The sequence below is a fragment of the Camarhynchus parvulus genome, chromosome 4 (assembly GCF_901933205.1).
Source record: "Camarhynchus parvulus chromosome 4, STF_HiC, whole genome shotgun sequence".
NCBI classification, from domain to species: domain Eukaryota; kingdom Metazoa; phylum Chordata; class Aves; order Passeriformes; family Thraupidae; genus Camarhynchus; species Camarhynchus parvulus.
The window spans coordinates 29,208,542-29,227,498 of NC_044574.1; the positions used below are offsets into that span (position 1 = coordinate 29,208,542).

The window sequence follows — 18,957 nt, forward strand, 5'->3', positions numbered from 1 at the left end:
TGCTCTGCTGTGAACAGAACTAGTGTATGAGTAACCTGATCCTGCCTTACCAGGTTCTTATGGCTTACTCTGTAACACTTTCTTTTCACTAGTGTAAGAGATTCAGCTGGCAAAGATATTTAGTGATAAAGTTGAGAGGGAACAGCTGGTTATATAGCACTGTATGTAGAACATTCAACTTCGCATACAACGAGAGTAAAAGAAAGAACTCATTTTCACATTTTCAAAGACACTGGACTCTAGTTTTAGAATGAAGAAAACTGAGGAGAAATATCTGTAGTGTCAAACCTTTGCTTTTAGTAGAGAATTAAACAACCTGAAGGTAAACATAATGAATTTTTTGTGTTCTTTGCAAAGTACACAAGTATAATTAGTTCTGACCTACTACATTACTAACTAATTAAATCTGATCTCTTCAGCTGAACTTAAAAAAAAACCTTTACTCTTTTATCTATTTATATTAAAATAAATTTTTCTAGTTTCCTATTTTGAATGTATTGTCATTCTTATATCTCATAAATACAAATTTGCACTCTAAATATTAATCCCAAATCGTTCTATTGGCATTTATTATTTTAAATATATGTATTACTTAACTTTCTTTTTTTTTATTTCCATCTACACTCTCAATTTTGTAGATGTTTCACTGGGTAAATGCTTTGCTTTTGTGTATAACAACCTCTTGAATCATCCATCCTATATTATCCCCTAACTAATATCCTCCAGTATAAAGTACCTAACAAAATTACTTTTACTGCTGCTTTTGTTGTAGAATCTTTTCTCTAATTCATAATTCAACCTTTTGATATTTCTCATTATGTAATGAATTACTTCCATGCTTATAAAGAAAAAAAAGTAAAATAAAATTGTAAGTGAAAACTATAGTGTATAATCATCTTACTGGCTATTTCTAAAAACTAAATAGTTACTTTTGTTATTAATGCAATACAGTAGGTATTATCTTTCCTGATTGTCTCTTTTTACCTACTAGAGTCTTGCTCTTAACATATATTATCTGATGGCTTTATTTAAACATAACTTTATCTTAAATTGTTACTATAAATTTTACAAATTTAAATTTTGAAAATGATTAAATAAAACAGGTAATTCTTAAATCAGTTGTCAATTTTTGATTGTACTTGGTGGAAATTGATGATCTTTGTAAAATCAGCTGGACAAAATACATCCATGTAAACCATTATGCCAGTTATTTTCAGTGTTGCATCTTACACAGTGTAAAAATATTAATGTTAATGCTTTTATAATGTTCAGAAAATTACAGCTTCATGTAATAGGAAATTAACCAGATTTTTCTGATTCTGCTAATAGAACAACTTATGGGCTAAAATAATAATAATTTAAAAAAAAAGAAACAAAAAACTACAGTAGTTTTGCTTCTCTGTTCATTTATCTACTCAGCCTTAAAAGGACATTTTTTAGGTCTTATGCCACAATGTAGGCATTTTACATAAAGATGAAAATTAGTGTCTCATTCCAAAAAGCAAATCCTCAGTCACAGCTAAATGACTTTGAGTCAATGGAGCATAATATTAAGTCAGTCATACTGTGCCAGCTTACATGGCTTCTTAATTATGTTCGGGCGATGGCTTTTTGTAAATAAATAAATAATCTGAGAAAGAAAAAAAGTATCTAAACTTTCTTAACTAGTTTTATAAATTTCATTAGTCATCTTCTCTTTTCCTGCAGAAGAGAAATTAGAGAAGAAAATATTTGCTGTACTGATAGTCATTCTCAATGAAATTGTTTATGAGTTAGCTCAGAATAATGTGTTCTCACTAATATATACTTAATCAGGTCTCCAGGTAGGGTTGTGAATCAAGAAATCACAGTTTGTAGCTTTGACATGACCCATGGTTTCTATTCCTGTTTAAAGACAAGTTCAGAATAGAGACTAAGTATTTTTGATAAAGCTACTGGTGGTGCTTTCATTAATACGAAGAGAATAAATTTTGACAAAAGTGAAATATATTTAAATCTTTTTCTCCAGGTTTTAGATTAGCTTAGAAAATATTAGAGAGAAGAGTGAAGATGCAGACAGATCAAAGAAATTACCTTTAAAGTCCATGAGCTATTTGAGATCTTGTTTAGAAGACCTATACAGGAAAGTAGCCTTCTATCTTCTCCCTTTTTAGTGTGTAGGAAATATTATATGAAATGATCTAAATATATGCCATTATTGTGTGTTGAGTTTTACAAATGATAAAAATATTTTTATATGTTCAAGGAAACTGGTATGTTGGTAGCATAAATTACATTTTTATGCAGACATCAGGTGACCAAGGGACAGCAGAGGAATGAATGCTGTAAAACACTTAATTGAACATCACTTCTCCCCAATTTAATGGTATAACTGCATATCTGTGAATGTTTATCAGACACATTTTTAGAGAAGTTAACTGTTCTTACAACATACTGGGGAAATGTGTTTAATAGTGCAATTAGTTTCTCTGTATTATTATTCTTAGTGTAATTAAAGACTAAAATGGAGACTGTTAAATTAAATTGGAATTTAAGCTACATGCATTAGATAGATTTATGAGATAGTTTACATGCAGTATCAGTACAACGTTTTTTTTTTCACAATGAGTTTTCTGAAATAATTGTGACAACTAGCTTTTCTTGGGGATTTGATGCACCTGAGTGAACAAAGCAGAATTTTCATCAAGGGTGGTTTTTCAATCTGCCTTAGCTAGTTTTGGTAAAATACACATAAAGGAAACATGGAAGTCAAGCCATTTTTAATTCCAACATCATCAAAATACTACAAAATTAGCTCATCTCATCAAATGTAATATCAAAAAATAGAAATTAACTACAAAGTATTACAAGTAAAAAAAACTCCTAGTATAAACATGCCATAAAACAGCACATAACTAACACAAAAACCTCACTGAATAAGTGATCAAAGAAATAAAAATGAATACTGTAATATATTTCTCAATAATTAATGTCACTATACAGAAGCAAAGATATAAAGGATGTCTAAAGAAAAATAAAATACAACACACAACAGACAAGCAGCCTTAGGAAATATGTGTGTTTATGCCACAACATTTACTGAAGAAATTTTAAAAATTGCAAAAAATTAGAACAGTGACAATTAACAAGATGTTTATATTGTACTTGTTGAAATGAATAAGTAAAGCTTGTAATTGTATACAGAATATGAAGTGTTAACCTATTGGTTAAACGAGAAATATAAAATAAAATAAAATACTACTTACACCATTAAAATTAAAATTTAAAATATAAACTCAAATAAAAGAAAGACAAAAAGTATATTAAAAAAAAAAACCAATATGACTAAAAAACAATTTTGTAAGTATTATGAAAATCATTTTCTAAAAAATAACACACTGTAAAAAATTCTGATTCCAAAATATAGTAAGGGTGAGTCATAATCACTTGAAAAATAGTGTAACAGAATAAGACAAAATAATTTTGCCACATGCATACATAACTTATCACAGCTAATAAAAAAGTAAATGATACATTAAAGTCCAGTAAAATGAGTAGTGTATCAACATCACCCCAACAAAATTTAAATACAAAAAAATATTAAGGTATACACAATGAAGAAAGAAAAAATGTACAACAAAAAAAGAACCAGAACGGAACTCATTCCCAAGGTCTCTTGTATTAATTACTCTGCAAAAGACGTCTTCTGAAATAAAGTGTACAAAATATTGGTAGGATATTGAAGTGCAGTCAGTTACCTAAGAGAAGTGTAGCCTATAGCAGAATGTTTTATGAGGCAAGACACTATCTGCAGTCTATTTCATAACTTTCTATTTGAAAAAAATAGATTTCTTCAGAATGCGGTGAAGCATGTATATACATTGTACCTAATGACTACACTCCTGAAATATTAGCTTGATTTTACCTAGTGTAGTACACATATAAAATGAGTGCAGATACTAGCTTTTTACTTGTGCATATGGGAAAAACCAAACAACAAGAAGTGATAAAAGTGGTTGAGAACATTATAGTGAATAGTGCACAAGAGCTATGTAAAGGTGACGTTACACATGGCTGGATCCAATGGAATCAAGACTAATTTTTATTGGCAACTAGCTTCCAAGTGAAACTAGAATTGGGACTTCTCTGACTAAGATTCTTCTATATAACTATATTTTATAGAAGCAAATTATGTAGCACTAATAGAGCTGGATTTTTTTCCCTCTTCTTTTTTTTTTTTTTTCTTTTTGTCAAGATCATGCTTTTGCTTTCATAACGTTAATGCTATTTCATGGGTTTCTTTTCTTTGAATAAGGCCTAATCTGAAAAGTATTTGTTTTTCTGTACCAAGTAGGATATTATGCATCGTTCCTCTGTTAATATAAAAGTTATGTCTTTTTATTAGTTCTCTTTGGTTTATCTTTTTGCTTGAATATTTAAAGCTTTTGTATATACTAGTTCCATCCTTTTTAGCTCCTTGTATTTTATTGTGCATTACTGGCTGGAATGCCTGATGCAAAACAAGTAAATCTTTTGAAATGAACAAAGATTTAATCCTGACACTGCTAATTGAAGGAAATTCTTACAAATGTGTAAGCTTAATTTTTGTGTAATTTGCTTTATGATACTTTTTAAAGAAAAGAACTTACGTAATATCTTCTTGAGGCAAAGCCACCAGAAACATAGGTCTTTTAGAGAAAAAAAATTATAGTTTTAATTCAATCATTGATATTCTCACGATAAACAGAGTTTTAATTTCTCCTTCACATTCATGATTACAAATACCAGGTAAATTCTGAGAACACGAACAAAAACAAAAGGGTTTTTTTATTGGGTCAAGTAAATGCAGGTATTTCAGAGCTATTCATGATCCACACTCATCAAAGCTTCTTTTGCACTCAAGCCTTCTGATGACCTGTGCCTAGGGGGGCACAGCCCCTAAGGGGCTCTGATAATTTTGAAGGTGGAAGTTCTGACAGGCAAAATATAATTTTTCTTTATCCTTGCAGTTCATTCCTTCCTTCCCCTCAGCTATCTATCTCTACTCTCATTCATAGCATTACTAATTTGTCAAAGTGTTACTAGATGACCTAATTTTTCTACTCTATTCATTTTTTTAAAAAACTCAGAGTAGCCACCTTGTCTCCTTGCTCAGTTGTTCTTACACAAGTTGTTCTTACACAAATATTTTGTTTGGCATTTACCTGTCATCAGGCTCTCTTTTTTGAGTGTGTCCTTACTTCAATGGGTTTTTTAAGCTGGTTTGTTCTACCCCTCCACAGTGGAGCCTGACCAATTCATAAACCCTTTCACTAATTTGTGTGTATTTTAACAGAGTTCTTGCATCTTCAAGTTTTCTGAAGTTAGTGTCCTCTTCATTTGATGTGCCTTCCTCACTTTCTGTTCCTGTCTGTCTGCCTCCTTCTCTGTCCTTCTCACTTTCTCTCAGCACTTAGCTTCTGAGTTGTAATATTCCAGTGTCCTCCACTCTTATTTTTAGCTTTTATTTGATAAAGGCAGCTTCCTCAGAACCAGTGGGCATGGAGCTGAAGACTTATACCAAGATAGATGCATTAATCCTGGTATGCTGTATGCAGCAATCCACTACAGCATGGTCAGTACAACCTTGCTGAACATAGGTAACTTAGGAAACTAAGCACGCTGTTGAGCATGGGTGGAATCAGATTTACTTGATTTAAAAAAAAACAAAACCCTAAATAGATTTTCATAGGAATGGTTAGATAAAGAGGGCTGTCTTTTAGTATGTCTCATAGCTTGCTTTTAAATCATTTGTGTGATGGAATGCTTTCAAGCAAAAGACAATACACAAGCAGATTTTTCTTATACAATGGTAGTTCAATCAAAATATTTTGTGCTTCTCAGTCTTGAGATCAGCTTAAAACATTGATCTCATAATGGAATGTAGCTAGATGAGTTTACATGACAGTGCAGTCTTGTCTCTAAAATATAAAACTTGCATGAATTTAAATTCAGTATGATACATTTGTAGGAAATTCTAAACATAATAACTATTTCTCTCTCTTTGTAGGTACATTTTTCTTTCATCTTTATACTCAAGTGACTGACAATATCCTGCTGTGATTTTTACTAAATAGAATAAATACAACATAAGGCTGTGTTTTCTAAAACTTCAGTTTTTTAAATGAACGTTAAGTGATTGCTGTACTGGTAACTTCCAGTTAAGCAGTGATCCTTACTCTACTCCTTTGTCTTTGGTAGCAACCTGTTTGATTTTATTTTATGTATGCCTTCTGTTTAAGACCACATTGAGTTATTCTTTTAAATACTTAGTCTCATTGGCTACATGAAAAACTAAATTATGCTATTAGCTAAACTCTGCTACATACAGCTATATATAACTTCCATCTTGAGTCCAGAGGAGTTTGGAGGGTGCAAAGGCAGAATACAGATACAAAACACTTAAATTTTAAGCTTAAACATACCTCATGCTTGTCCTCAATTACAGAATCTTCTGGCTGAGAAAGTGGAACAGCTGATGGAGTGGAGCTCAAGGCGTTCAGTCATCCGCATGAACGGAGATAAATTCCGAAGGTTTGTGAAGGCTCCACCTCGTAACTACTCTGTGGTTGTGATGTTCACTGCTCTTCAGCCACAGCGGCAGTGCTCTGTGTGCAGGTATGGTGACCTTGCTTGTCTTCCTTACCTGTTTTCAAGTGAATGTTGGAATCAATGTGCAGTATGCCAAGTAGGGTTGTTCTTTGCATGGGGTAGATGCTCACTAATCAACTGGCTCGTGTGCTTGTTACAGCATCTTTTCAACTGCATTTCATCCATGTGTTACATTTTAGAATTCATCCGGGTTTTGATTTTTAAATTGCAGTTTTAAAATGTACGCAGATGAGGAAGACTTTCTATTCAAGAAATCAGCTTTATTTTATTATCAGTTAACCATGATCTTTCCAAAGACATTTTGTGACAAAAGTGATTCATTACCATTTAATAATACGGCACTTCAGTGATTGCTTCAGTTAAGAGATGCCCAAGGTGCTTGTGCAGATGTCTTACACTCTGATTTCACAGGTTTGGACAGTTCTTACATGCACATTTTTTCATGAGGTCATAGGTATTGTGGAATACTGTCTGTCGCAGCAATTTGATGTGTTCTGGTAGCTCCATTCTGAATATGTATTAGAATGCCTCTAGTAGTCTTCTAAGTTCAAGATCTCTCTCGGCAAGTCCCTAGTGCAATAAGTTAATCCAAAAATGACTAATGATAGGGAAATAGGGCCAAGGCACTGAAAGGTAGTCATGCACTTAATTACCTCACTAAATCAGAAACTGTGCTAATAAAACCTTCTTCAGCCAAAATATGCATTAGAAATTACTGTGTTTAGCAATAAATGGGATTATTGAGCAGGGAGCTCTAAACACTATTTAAATAGGTGGCAGAATATTTTGTAAGACTATGAAAAATGTAGGCTGTATATGAGGTAATACTATTTCTTGTTTTTAAATACATTTATTTAAACTATATGCAAGGTTGGTAAATGTATCAGTGTGTTAGATTTCTGATGTGTTGGAATGTGGCATTTACAACTGATACTTTAACTTGGGTATCTGTAATTGTCTATGTTTTTTATTAGGTTTTTGGTTTTGATATATTAATTTTCTGTCATTGAAGTCAGGTGGTCAGTTTTGAGGGAGAGTATATAAATTGTCTTTCCACTTCACCCTCCATATATGGACTGTGAAGCTGAAGGATTAGGTACAGAAATTGTCTAACATTCTCAGATGAAGTTAATTTTTAGTTCAGTAGTTTCTTTTCTGTTGTTTATTCTTTATGTTGCCAGAGTTCAGCTTCAGGAGATGATACAGGAGTTGAAAGTTTACTGTATTGTTTTATATCATTCCTTATTGCCAGTGGGTAAAGCTACAGGAGATGCACCAAGTTCAGCTTTATAAGGGTCATTGTATTTGTCATTATAATGGCCATGGCAAATTCTTTCCGTGTTCTACATGTAGGTCTCTTGTAGGGCGTGTTAAATAACATAAATATTGGCTAATATTAAGGAAGTTTATTTTGCTTGCAACTGTATATTGTTTGCTGTACTGAAAAAGAGCTTACAAACTTCATCTTAGGAAAGACCAGACTAGATATCTTTTACAGTAGCAACTGAAAATCTTTAAGTATAAAATGATGGAAAAGTCAGCATACTACTTTCGGTTGAGTTTGTTTAAATAAATGTGAAGTTGTGATCCACTTGTTCATGTGAAATAAAAGGAATTTAATGAGGTATATCATACTGCACATAAAACCATTATCAGGAAAATTGACATTTTCAAATCGATGGTTAATTAATGGACAGGAGCACTGTAAGGATATATAGAACTGAAATGCGTGCATTACTTGATTGTTAGATATTCACTAGCCACTTTGCCTAAAGGCTAAATTGATTTTTTAACTTAATCTGTAATGTTCTGTGAAGATGCTCTTGTTCGAGATTTAAGTTAACTGCTCCTAGTCAAAATATTTTTGGAATAATTGCATAGAGAGAAAAAATCAACATCATATTTCAAATATGAAGAAGCATCTAGTCTGAAATCTTTGAGTTACTTTTTCACAAGAATGAAAACTTTTTTCCTCTCTAAAAATTGAGCGTTGTTGGTTTATGCACCACAAAACTGTCAAAAAAAAAGTTTTCTTTTCCTTTTGGTGTGTAGATTTGACACTTCTGTATTTTATCTTTCTATGATACATGTGGAAAGCTGACCAAATTTATCTCAGACAATCTGAGGATTTTCTCTGTACAGCAAGGAAGATGTTACAACATCAGTCACACAAATCACACGATTTGTGAAAGTGTATGGAAATCATATCAATTTAGTGTTAAAATGCTGCATACAAAGAAGTCTTTGGGACACTAGATATTTAGATAAAGCTTTTGTATGTAAAAAATATCCTTTCAGTCAATCCTGTCTGAATCAATCTAGTCCTAGCACATGAAGACTTCTGAAAACCAGCAGCTATGTATATGTGTTAGTACAGCCCTTAGTCACACTTCTAGAGTTTTTTTTCAAGGAAATTTTGTCTTTATTCTAAAGCAGAACTCTTTTATTTAGTTTTGTGGACAGACAAACAAGTTCCAGTTTTCTGATCTAAAAGAGTATTGAAAGACATCTGATGCCTTTACAACTGTGTTAGTGGTAGCATAAATGTCAGTTTTTCTGTCATCCCAGTTATTTAAGTCCAACATGACACAGCTGGTGTTAGGAAATAGAGTAGCAATAACTGATGAGCTGTTCAATGTGCTCTCAAACAGAGCTGGAATGTGTTTCTAATGGCTTAGGATGGGGTTTTTTTCCATGCATGTTTGGAAATGTGTTTGATTAAACTGTTCTGGTTCCAGGAAATTAAACTTTGTTAGTTTTAATTGATTTACCTGTTACTGCTGGTTTTGGTGTATATATTCTTCAACAGTACATTGGAAGTAGATACTGAAAGGCCTTTTGATGCACTGTGATGATGAATCAGTTTGGATGAGCAGTCAGAAATAATCTCACTCTAAATAGTGACTCCTCAGGATGTAAGACTAGCTTCCTTTTTCCCTTTGTCCTTAGGTCTTCACTCAGCTAAATAGTTTATCTCTGTTACCCACATCAGTCACACTGCTAAAAAAAAAATTACTTACGTATGTAAGAAGGAGAAAAAAACCACGTTCACTCTGACAGGAGTATCTTCATAGAGATGGAGGGACTGTTTCTCAGCCTGTACTTTGTATTGCATACAGGCAAATGGTAACTACTGGACTAACTTGAATGATTTTGGGGGAAAATTTGCTTCTGTGCCTTCCATCTTCTTGCATCTTGCAATCAGCTCCCTCATTTTATTATCACTACACTTTTCCATAGTGATAGCACCTTTTACCAGCCCGAATTCAGTAACTCCCCCTGCCTCACTTGATTATTAGTGTTTTGATTTTTACCTACTAAAGGGCTTTAGCTCAAGCCTGCTGATGCTGACTGCTCCTCTACATCTTCCATTGTTATAATTAGCTCCTTTTTTGTTTGTTGCTGTACCATCTGACCACTCCATAAACACATTATATGAAGTCTTTTAGTTTGCTTTCTAAGCTTTGCTTCTCTTATCTGACTGGAAGAAGCAACCATCTCTGCTTTGAATACAGGTGCATAGAAGAGGTGTTTTGTTTATCAAACCATTCACAGTTTTGTCTGGTTAATTTTTCAAATTCATTGCTGGGGTATTTTCATTTAGAAAGGGATATCTGGGTCAGAGGAATGAGACTGGTCACTTGAGCTTTTCCCCAACAGCTGAAGCCCATCAACAAAAAGATGCATATTTTGTGTTGTTTTTTTTCTTAGTGTTCCTTCAAAAGATGAGAAGGAAATGGAAAAATACGTGAGAAGAGATTCCAAATACTTTTGTTAGCATCTACCATATCAGTGAGACCTCCAAGAGGATGTTTTTTTAATTCTGAAAAAAAAAGAAAATCATTTTGTTGGTTTCTCTGCTTAAAAAAGATCTCAGAAGACGTCAAATAGCTGATGCAAGAATAGATCAACAGCAAGAAGAATTGTGACTGTCAAGGATCATCATGAGAAAGATGAAACAGGATCCAATGTTTTAGTTTTTTGTTAGCTGATAAAGAGCAGATAAGTGAGAAAATCATTGACAGGTCTCTTAAATGTAGTGAGACCTTTTGTTCAATGAAGGAATAGGAAATTTGGAACAAGCTGTTGAAAGTTCTGCAATTGCTTTTCCTGTGCACTTCAGGACCTTGATAGAAGTATTGATGAGTCCTTCTTAACAAGGCAGTGATTTTATTCTTGGATCATAACGGACTCCTTATTCTTCCTGAGATCACAATTTTTTATTCTTTTACTTTGCAACTTCTACAGAAGAAGACCTCATAGCTTCTTTTCATCTGCAGAATATTGAAAATTTCTCGGGATGCTGTAAATAGAATAGCATAGATTTTAGCTTGCTTTCTCCTTTTATAGATACCTAGATTGCAAAATCTGCATGGTTTTCAATGTGTTTATACTCTCGGTTGCGTTTAGTGAATTTTCTGGACACATTTGTAGATTTTTCAGTCCTTCTCATCAAGACATGAGTCATCTTAAACAAAATCAAATGAGCATTCTGAATTAATTGCCTTCTTGACACCGAGAAGATGTCAAAATATGCGTTTAGCCCCTTGTTCCTTCAGTTTTGGGGAGCACCATTGCAAACAAAAACCACAAGTTGTATTGGAAGTAAATTGCAGCACTGATCACAGTTTACTTTAAACAGATGGATATGAATGTGTAAGTAACCTGGTAGTACATTCTGTGCCAACTGTACATTTTTAAGTATTGTACATACTGTGCCAGAAAATAATGCTTTACTACTTTCTTTCTCAGATAATTCCATACTCTTTTTTTCTTTTCCTAATATTGTTTGTGTTTTCCTCACTATAATGTCAGACCAATAGAATAAAATTAATCTCATTAAATATAGCTCAAGTTATACAAATCTGATTAACTGCTATAGACACACACATAATTAATATTTTTAAATAAAACTCTTAATATTTCATGAGCACCTCTTGCATAATGGAAGAATTTCTGTAGAGCATTTGCTTAGCAGCTTACTTTCCAGTATATTGAATTTTCTGAGTAAATCTAATAGTAGCATTCCCTTTTGATCTGGCCACTATTTTCTGCCAGCTGGTCAATATTACAGTTGTTGCTAGCTCCTGTGTTGCTATTGTAATGAAACTCTAAAGAGGTGACTATAGCAGCAATAACATTCAAATCTTCTCTGTCTATTAAAAAATCCTGTCAAGAAAATGAGCAGTGCTAACATTATATTCTGTTGAGTGCAGACCAAGTGTAGTTCTTTGCTTTATGCCTTTATAGATTTTCACATAATTATTCTAGTAATTTTGTATAATTAACATTACTTCCTAGAAATAAGCTGATAGAATGAGTATGAACTAATTATAGAGATAGGTAGATAAAAACTTGACAGTTGATATTGTCAAGTTGATAACTGATAATTTAAGACTGAGTTTTTTCAGTCAAGTGCTTATGCTTTTTACTGTTATTGTGTCTGAGAAGGAATGAAACCAGTGCTACAAAAAGTTACTAATGTTATTCTATCAGAAATTTTTCGATTGGAAATTATATAGTGGTGTGTAGGATGATCTTCAGTTATGTGTATGTGGTAATCCTTTAACTTTGTATTCCTGCTGCTCCTTGTTTCACTCTTTTCCACACCCTTCAAGAGCTTCTTTGAGGATGCATCATAGAATAGTTCACTATTTTCAGTGAGAGGAAATTGTGCTTTGAGTCTGTTACAAAAAATGCAGCCTTTTGCAGAATAATACTTTAAATGTTAGCCATTAATTCAAAATAGTTTAAAGATGCAAAATATATGGAGATGAATGGGAACAAGAGACCTCTCAAATAGTGGGACCGTAAGTAGAGTATCTAAATTTCCCAGAAATACTGTTTCATCACAAATGAAAGGTAGATAGAGAAGAGTGGTGGCATCAAGATGAACTGATTTTCATCTTGTTCTTATAATAAAAATGGTTCAGCTTAAATATAGCAGGTTTAACAGAAGAGTGCACTACAGATATTGCTTAAGATTTTACAGCATTCCTTTGATGTTGTCTGACTGCCCTCTTCAGGATGACAGTGAATCTTAGTCTGCTTAGTGATAATATCTGTTTCTAGAAGTAACCAATCTAATGCCTAAATTGCTTCTTTTCTTTTTTTAGTTGCAAACTGCCAATTGAGTAAGGGTGTTAAGTAGCAAATTATACCAAGTCAGGTAATAAGGGTGAAAGTTGAGTTTTATTATGCTTCATGTTATTTAATTCTTTGTGGGAGTAAGAGATCATCAATTTTCATTTTAACTCTTGGCATTTTATGATTTTTTTTTCATGTACAGTAGATTTCCTGATACTAGACAACTGTGCTGGAGTTTGTATATAATATATTTCATGTCTAAGGTTGATCTCAGGTATGGAGAAATGAGGAAGGTCTTATCCTGTAATTGTCTTCCCCCTCTTTGCTCTCTCATATATATGTTTAGTGCAGAGTTTCTCTTGCAGCAAACAGCTTTTTGCATTTACAGCTTTTAAATAGCGCTCTGCACCATGAAATACATAGAACTGTTTTTCTAGAAACACTGTTTTGAGAAAAGCTGCAGAACACATTTGTACTACTTCAGAATCTTATCATATGCAAAGCTGAGTTGTCAAGTGGTAAAACACTGGTTTGGACTCTACAGTGGATGTGATTAAACAGTAATATGGAAATTAGCAAAGGAGTCTCTCTAAATAAGAAAGTACTGCAAGCGTTCCTTCATTTTGGGGTTTTTTTCCCCTGAATTTTTGTTGGTATAGATTTGTCCTGTGGAATAACCTGTGGTTTTATGGCATTGTGTGTTTAGAGGATGTCATTGCTAGTATTATTGTCCTGGAATTCCATTTGTCTTTCCCTTCCTCTTAGTAAAGTCAGAGCAAAGTTGTTAGTTTTGGTTTTTGTTCTCTTTGGTTTTTTTGGTGGATTTATTGGTTGGTTGTTTTTTTGTTTGTTGTTTGGTTATTTTATTTAGAAGGATATTTAGTAGCAAATCACCTTCTAGTACTGATAGAAAAGATTACATGTTGTACAAAATCACCACATTTAAAATGACTTTTAGAGAAATAGTCTGGAGTTTGTTATGCTGCTTACAAGCCTACTTTTTATTCCCTTAGGATAATTTCCCCAGTGCTTAGCAGCTTCTTTGGCTCTCCTATGGCTCTGATATTTTAGGAGCATACTGCTTTCACCGTTGTGTGTTATTTGTCCCCTAGTTTCAGAATTCCTTATGTACATCTGTTTCTAGCAAGTATATCCTGATAGCACACTCAAGGGCCACGTAAGCATATCCTCACATGGATCTGTTGGCAAATCTATTTGATACTTGCAACTCAGACCAGTCCTATTTTCTGAGACTTTGAATATGGAAAACATTACTTTTTCTTAATATCATCTTGGGATTTCTCTTGTATAGTTTAACATAACACATTTCTAATTTTGGACGTGACAAGTTTGAAGCAGAAAGTTGCATAAGGAGCTGAAATTTTGATAGTATGGATGTGGAGAATGATACTGCAAATGTAATTCATCTAACCATTGTAGCTGATTATAGGATATTTTTTGCAAGTGAATGGTATATGGATTTATATTTATTTCTTTTCCTTAACAGGCAAGCTAATGAGGAATATCAAGTGCTGGCTAATTCATGGCGCTATTCATCTGCTTTTTCAAACAAACTGTTTTTCACAATAGTGGATTATGACGAAGGGGCAGATGTTTTTCAGCAGGTAAATGTTGAATACTGTAAAGCATTGTTGATTTTTAGAACTACATATCAATTTGTCAAATAATACAAGATTAGTTTCTGTTTGCAGGTGTGTACCCCTGTTTTGTATATACTTTTCTCCTGGTTAAAAACACAGCAGTTTCTGTGACATCATTGAAGACAGACTCTACTAATAACCACTTCTAGTATTTTCCAAGTGTAGTTGAAAATCTTTGTTTATAGATTCCATTATATGTATATATATAAGCAACTTTTTTCTAAGCAATTGTTTAGGCCATTTTTTAGAATTAAACACATTGTAAGTAACATTTTCATTTAAAGATTTCCTTTATTTTCTCTTTAGAGAATAAAAAGCTCTTTAGTAAAACAGCATTTTAATTGCTTTTATGTAATACAATATTCTTCAGCTTCAGTAATATTTAGTCTGGAAGTTCTTCAGGGAAAAGAGAAAAAACTGTTTTACATCTTATTTGTTGGCTATGAAGAGTAAAAGTTGGAGAATAGTTTAAGGTCTGCTCTGAAATAGACAAGTCAAGGAAAAAGGCATCTCTTGAAAATGAATACTAAATATTGACATGCTTATCTTTGATATTTGTCCATTGATTGAAGCTAAAAGTTCAGATTAGGAGGAGTGAAAAACTTTGAAATTATCTGTATATTTTAAATACCTTTTGGTGAAATGTGTGACTTCAAATGTTCAGAGGAAAGATTAATATGTCTTTTGAAAATATTTACTTTAAATAAATTAAATAGTGTGTTTAATAAATGGTTATTAGTGGCTTAAGATTTTGCTTTAAAATTAATTTTTTTTGCTATAAACATTAAAGGCTTTATAACCTATAGACTATATAAACTGGTGAACTTTATATATGTTGTAACCTGCATGGTTATAATAATACAAAATATTTTGTTTGATCTTTCCTTAAGCCAATCAGCACATGTTAGAAGAGTCTAGTTCAACTTATTCCTTGTGTAACAGGGCACAAATTCAGTTTATTTCAAATGGTATGCATTTAAAATCACGTTTACATTTAGACAAAATTAAGCATAAGTATGTAAGGGGGTTTTTTAGGAGACAGTGTTAAGAATAAGTTTTGACTATGAATAATGACTATTTCAATGTGGATTTAAGGGAAATGCAGTTCTGACTTTACATTTATGTGAAAAGTTATGTAATACTGATGCCATAGCAAAAAACCCTAGAAGTAATGTGAATTTGATTTTTGCAGCTTTTCCCATGTTTATAGAGAAATGATAAACCAGATCCAGATCATCTGCCTCTAAACACTGTACAATGTCTGAATGTTTCTGTATCTTATAAAATATTTTATTTAACTATTTCACAGCATGTGTTTTAGCCTCTCTTGGAATACTTTTTATTTCCAAATAATTTCAGTAAAGAGGGCTATTTTTTTACTTAGATGGAAAATATTTTAATAGTTGATAATTTCCATTGATAAATTCAGCTTTGTACTTGATTCAATATAAAGTTTTGCTAGTGTGGTGTGAACTTCATTTTTCAGGATTTAAAAAAAATACTTCTTATTTAAAAAGCTCCATATTGCATCAGCTTTAAGTATTAGTCCTGATTTTTTAATGTTAATTTTCTTTTTTTTTTCTAGTGCTTTATTGCATGATTTCTGAGATGGCCTGAATACAGAGGAATTTTATATTGTGAAATGACATTTTCCTATACTACCTTGCATAGCTGAAGTCAAAATTCAAATAGCAAATGTATATGTAGATCTATTTGTTTATCACTTTTGAGGATTTTTTAATATACTATGAATAGTTCCAGTGGCATCAACACGTGAATTATCAGTAACTCTAGGGCAAGTTATGTAGTTTAAGCTAGTTATCCAGTCCATTTTGGATTCCAAAAAAGCCTAGTCACTAGTGGTTAGTCTCTTGTAGCCAAACAATGCCAAGCTACTTTGTTTCCTTAGAATTATAAGTTAATATACTTTAGTAGATTGGTTGGGTGCAGGGTCTCTGTTTTGCCAATTACAGGAAAGGTCTTACAATGTATGAGAACTTTAAAGCATTAAGATACTCTTATATAGAAAAGCTTGTGGATGAACATTCTAAATAATTAAGCATCCTGAAGAATCTACTGGAAGGAATATTGTGAGCACTCTTTTTGGAGGACTGTATATGAGAATATTTCCAAATATGTAATGTATGGAGGCAAGTGATATTTTTATGCTAATTAGATATGTGTTATTGAGGCTATTGTGGTGTTCTATTTTGAGGATAAGGTTACTAATTTTTTTCTGGCTGTTTTTCCTGGTTTTGTAGCTGAACATGAACTCTGCTCCGACTTTCATGCATTTTCCTCCGAAGGGTAAACCCAAGAGAGCTGACACATTTGACCTGCAGAGAATCGGATTTGCAGCTGAACAGCTAGCTAAATGGATAGCCGACAGAACAGATGTTCATGTAAGTCTTTCAGCAATTTTAAAAGTGGAAAGTAAATGTATCTTTGTGGTTTGAGACAGGTTGACGATAAATTCCATCTTTCCTTAATAACTTCCTTTGTCAAGTGAGGGTTCTACAACACATTAGAAAAATAACGTTTGGTACTTATGAGAACTTCTGCAGATTATATTCCATTCTTGTTTTGTTATAGTCTAATTCTGGATAAAAACAAGCAGTAATAATTAGTTGTTAATAAATAAAATGTACTTTATAAAACTATATACAAAACACTTAGATTCAAAGGTAGCTGCTTGTAGTTCAGACACAACCTACAAATCTTTTGAAGAAATAATGTTTCAGAGTTGGACAGTTCCAAATTAAACATGAATATTTTTCATAGTATGTGCTCATTAAAGAAAGTACTTTTTTTGTCTTATTAAAGTATATTTAGAGACTAGTCTTGCTGACTCTGAAACCCGATTCCAGGTGCTCCATTATATTTGGTGCTCCACATGGGACATGATTAGTATGTATGCATTTATTACAATCTGTATTTGCATTTTTCCTTCCAGATTAGAGTGTTCAGGCCTCCTAACTATTCTGGTACAATTGCATTGGCTCTTCTGGTATCTCTTGTTGGTGGCTTGTTATATCTGCGAAGAAATAATCTAGAGTTCATCTATAACAAAACTGGCTGGGCCATGGCAGCTCTGGTATGCAGATTTTCCTTACTAATGTGCTTTTTATTAATTTCCTTTCTTAGCATATGTTTTTATTATTTACAGGATAAATTAAAAACCATTGCATTAGTTCAGAATGATAGTGTCAGAAAAAGATTCATAATCCAGATTCTGGGTCTAATTCTCATAAGAAGTGAGTATCAGTTACTATGAGTGACTCACTGAAAATGAGCAAATACTCTGATAGCTTCAGTTTTTTGTTTGAATTTTAGTATGAAAATATTTCCAGTAATGGTTGCTGATGTTTATGGCTATTGTTCAACTTGCCCTTTTTTAATAAAATCCAAAATGTCAATCAATTGTTTTAGTATAGGTATTGATGTCAGACTGTATCACTTTAGAGTAATGAAAGTTTGAAAAAAAAAAAAAAGGCTTTTATGTTTTTAAGACAGTGATAAAACATCTGAGAAACAAAGAAAAAGAGGGAACTGTTTCCAAAACTGGTTTCAGTAGTACTGACCTTAACATTCTACTGTTAACCTAAATGAGTGTAGGATGATCTTAGTGTTAGCTTTGAGGAAAGACTAGATCTAGCCACGTGTGCTTGAAATAGTAGTCAACTCAATCCTCAAAACCATAAATAATGAATGAAGCTTGAATTTGCTTAATAGTGTTTACATAGTGGTTTTCAAATAACTGAGTAGACTGATGAAAAATGTGGGATGTGCAACTTAGTTAGCTGTCTCAGTTTTAAACAGGAAATAGTATTCAGGGATGGTAGATGCTGTTATAGTGCATCAGCAAGCACTCATTTCTCTGACATCGTTGTGACTGACAGAAGAGGAAAAATCTGAGGAACAGCATCAAATGCTTAATTTTCAGGGACATGGCATCAGAAGCATGGGTTTCAACACTAAAATAGTGTCTGTAATTAGTGAGTCCAATCCAACATTTGACTGTTCTAGTAGTTACATCAATGGGGAACACTACTTTTTAGAAATTCATCCACGTGTTTTTTGCAATATAAACAAAACTTTTATTCTTTTGCCATTTATTCATTTTAAAGACTTTTCCTCAAGTTGTATCAATATGAATTAACCTTTCTTGAAAGGACGTGGCTAGGATTTTATATGGAATATGAGTTTTGTTTCTACATCAGCATTTATGTTTTATTTCTCATCTAGGCTCCCTTTCCCAAGAAAGCTTGCACCAGGTAGTCTTTTGAGGTCTTGTTTCTACCTGGGCTATTTTATAGTTCTGTGTGTTTTAGTTCTGCAAGACTTAGGTTATCCTAAAACTGGTTTTTCGTTTTCAATATCATATTACTGGTTTGCTATTCTGCTCTGATTAAAAATGTGAGAAGATACCTTCTTTTTGTGGTACTGTCACCTGATGGGCCTTTGGCAGGCTTTATCTCATAAAGGTGAAAGATGAAATTACCTAGCATCTGGTCAGTTCTAATGTATATGTCGAGATTATTAATATGCTCTTAAGGAAAGCTCTTTATTCTGAATTCTT

At 32.7% G+C, this 18,957-nt stretch overlaps 1 protein-coding gene across 1 annotated transcript in view; it reads left to right on the plus strand.

Annotated features, from left to right (window-relative positions):
- TUSC3 (tumor suppressor candidate 3) overlaps positions 1 to 18,957 on the plus strand; it is a 104,908-nt gene that overhangs the window by 28,206 nt on the left and 57,745 nt on the right. The window contains exons 2-5 of the mRNA XM_030948007.1: positions 6,467 to 6,636; positions 14,225 to 14,342; positions 16,640 to 16,780; positions 17,332 to 17,472. Coding sequence (XP_030803867.1) covers positions 6,467 to 6,636; positions 14,225 to 14,342; positions 16,640 to 16,780; positions 17,332 to 17,472 — 570 coding nt within the window. The remainder of the gene's footprint in view (positions 1 to 6,466; positions 6,637 to 14,224; positions 14,343 to 16,639; positions 16,781 to 17,331; positions 17,473 to 18,957) is intronic.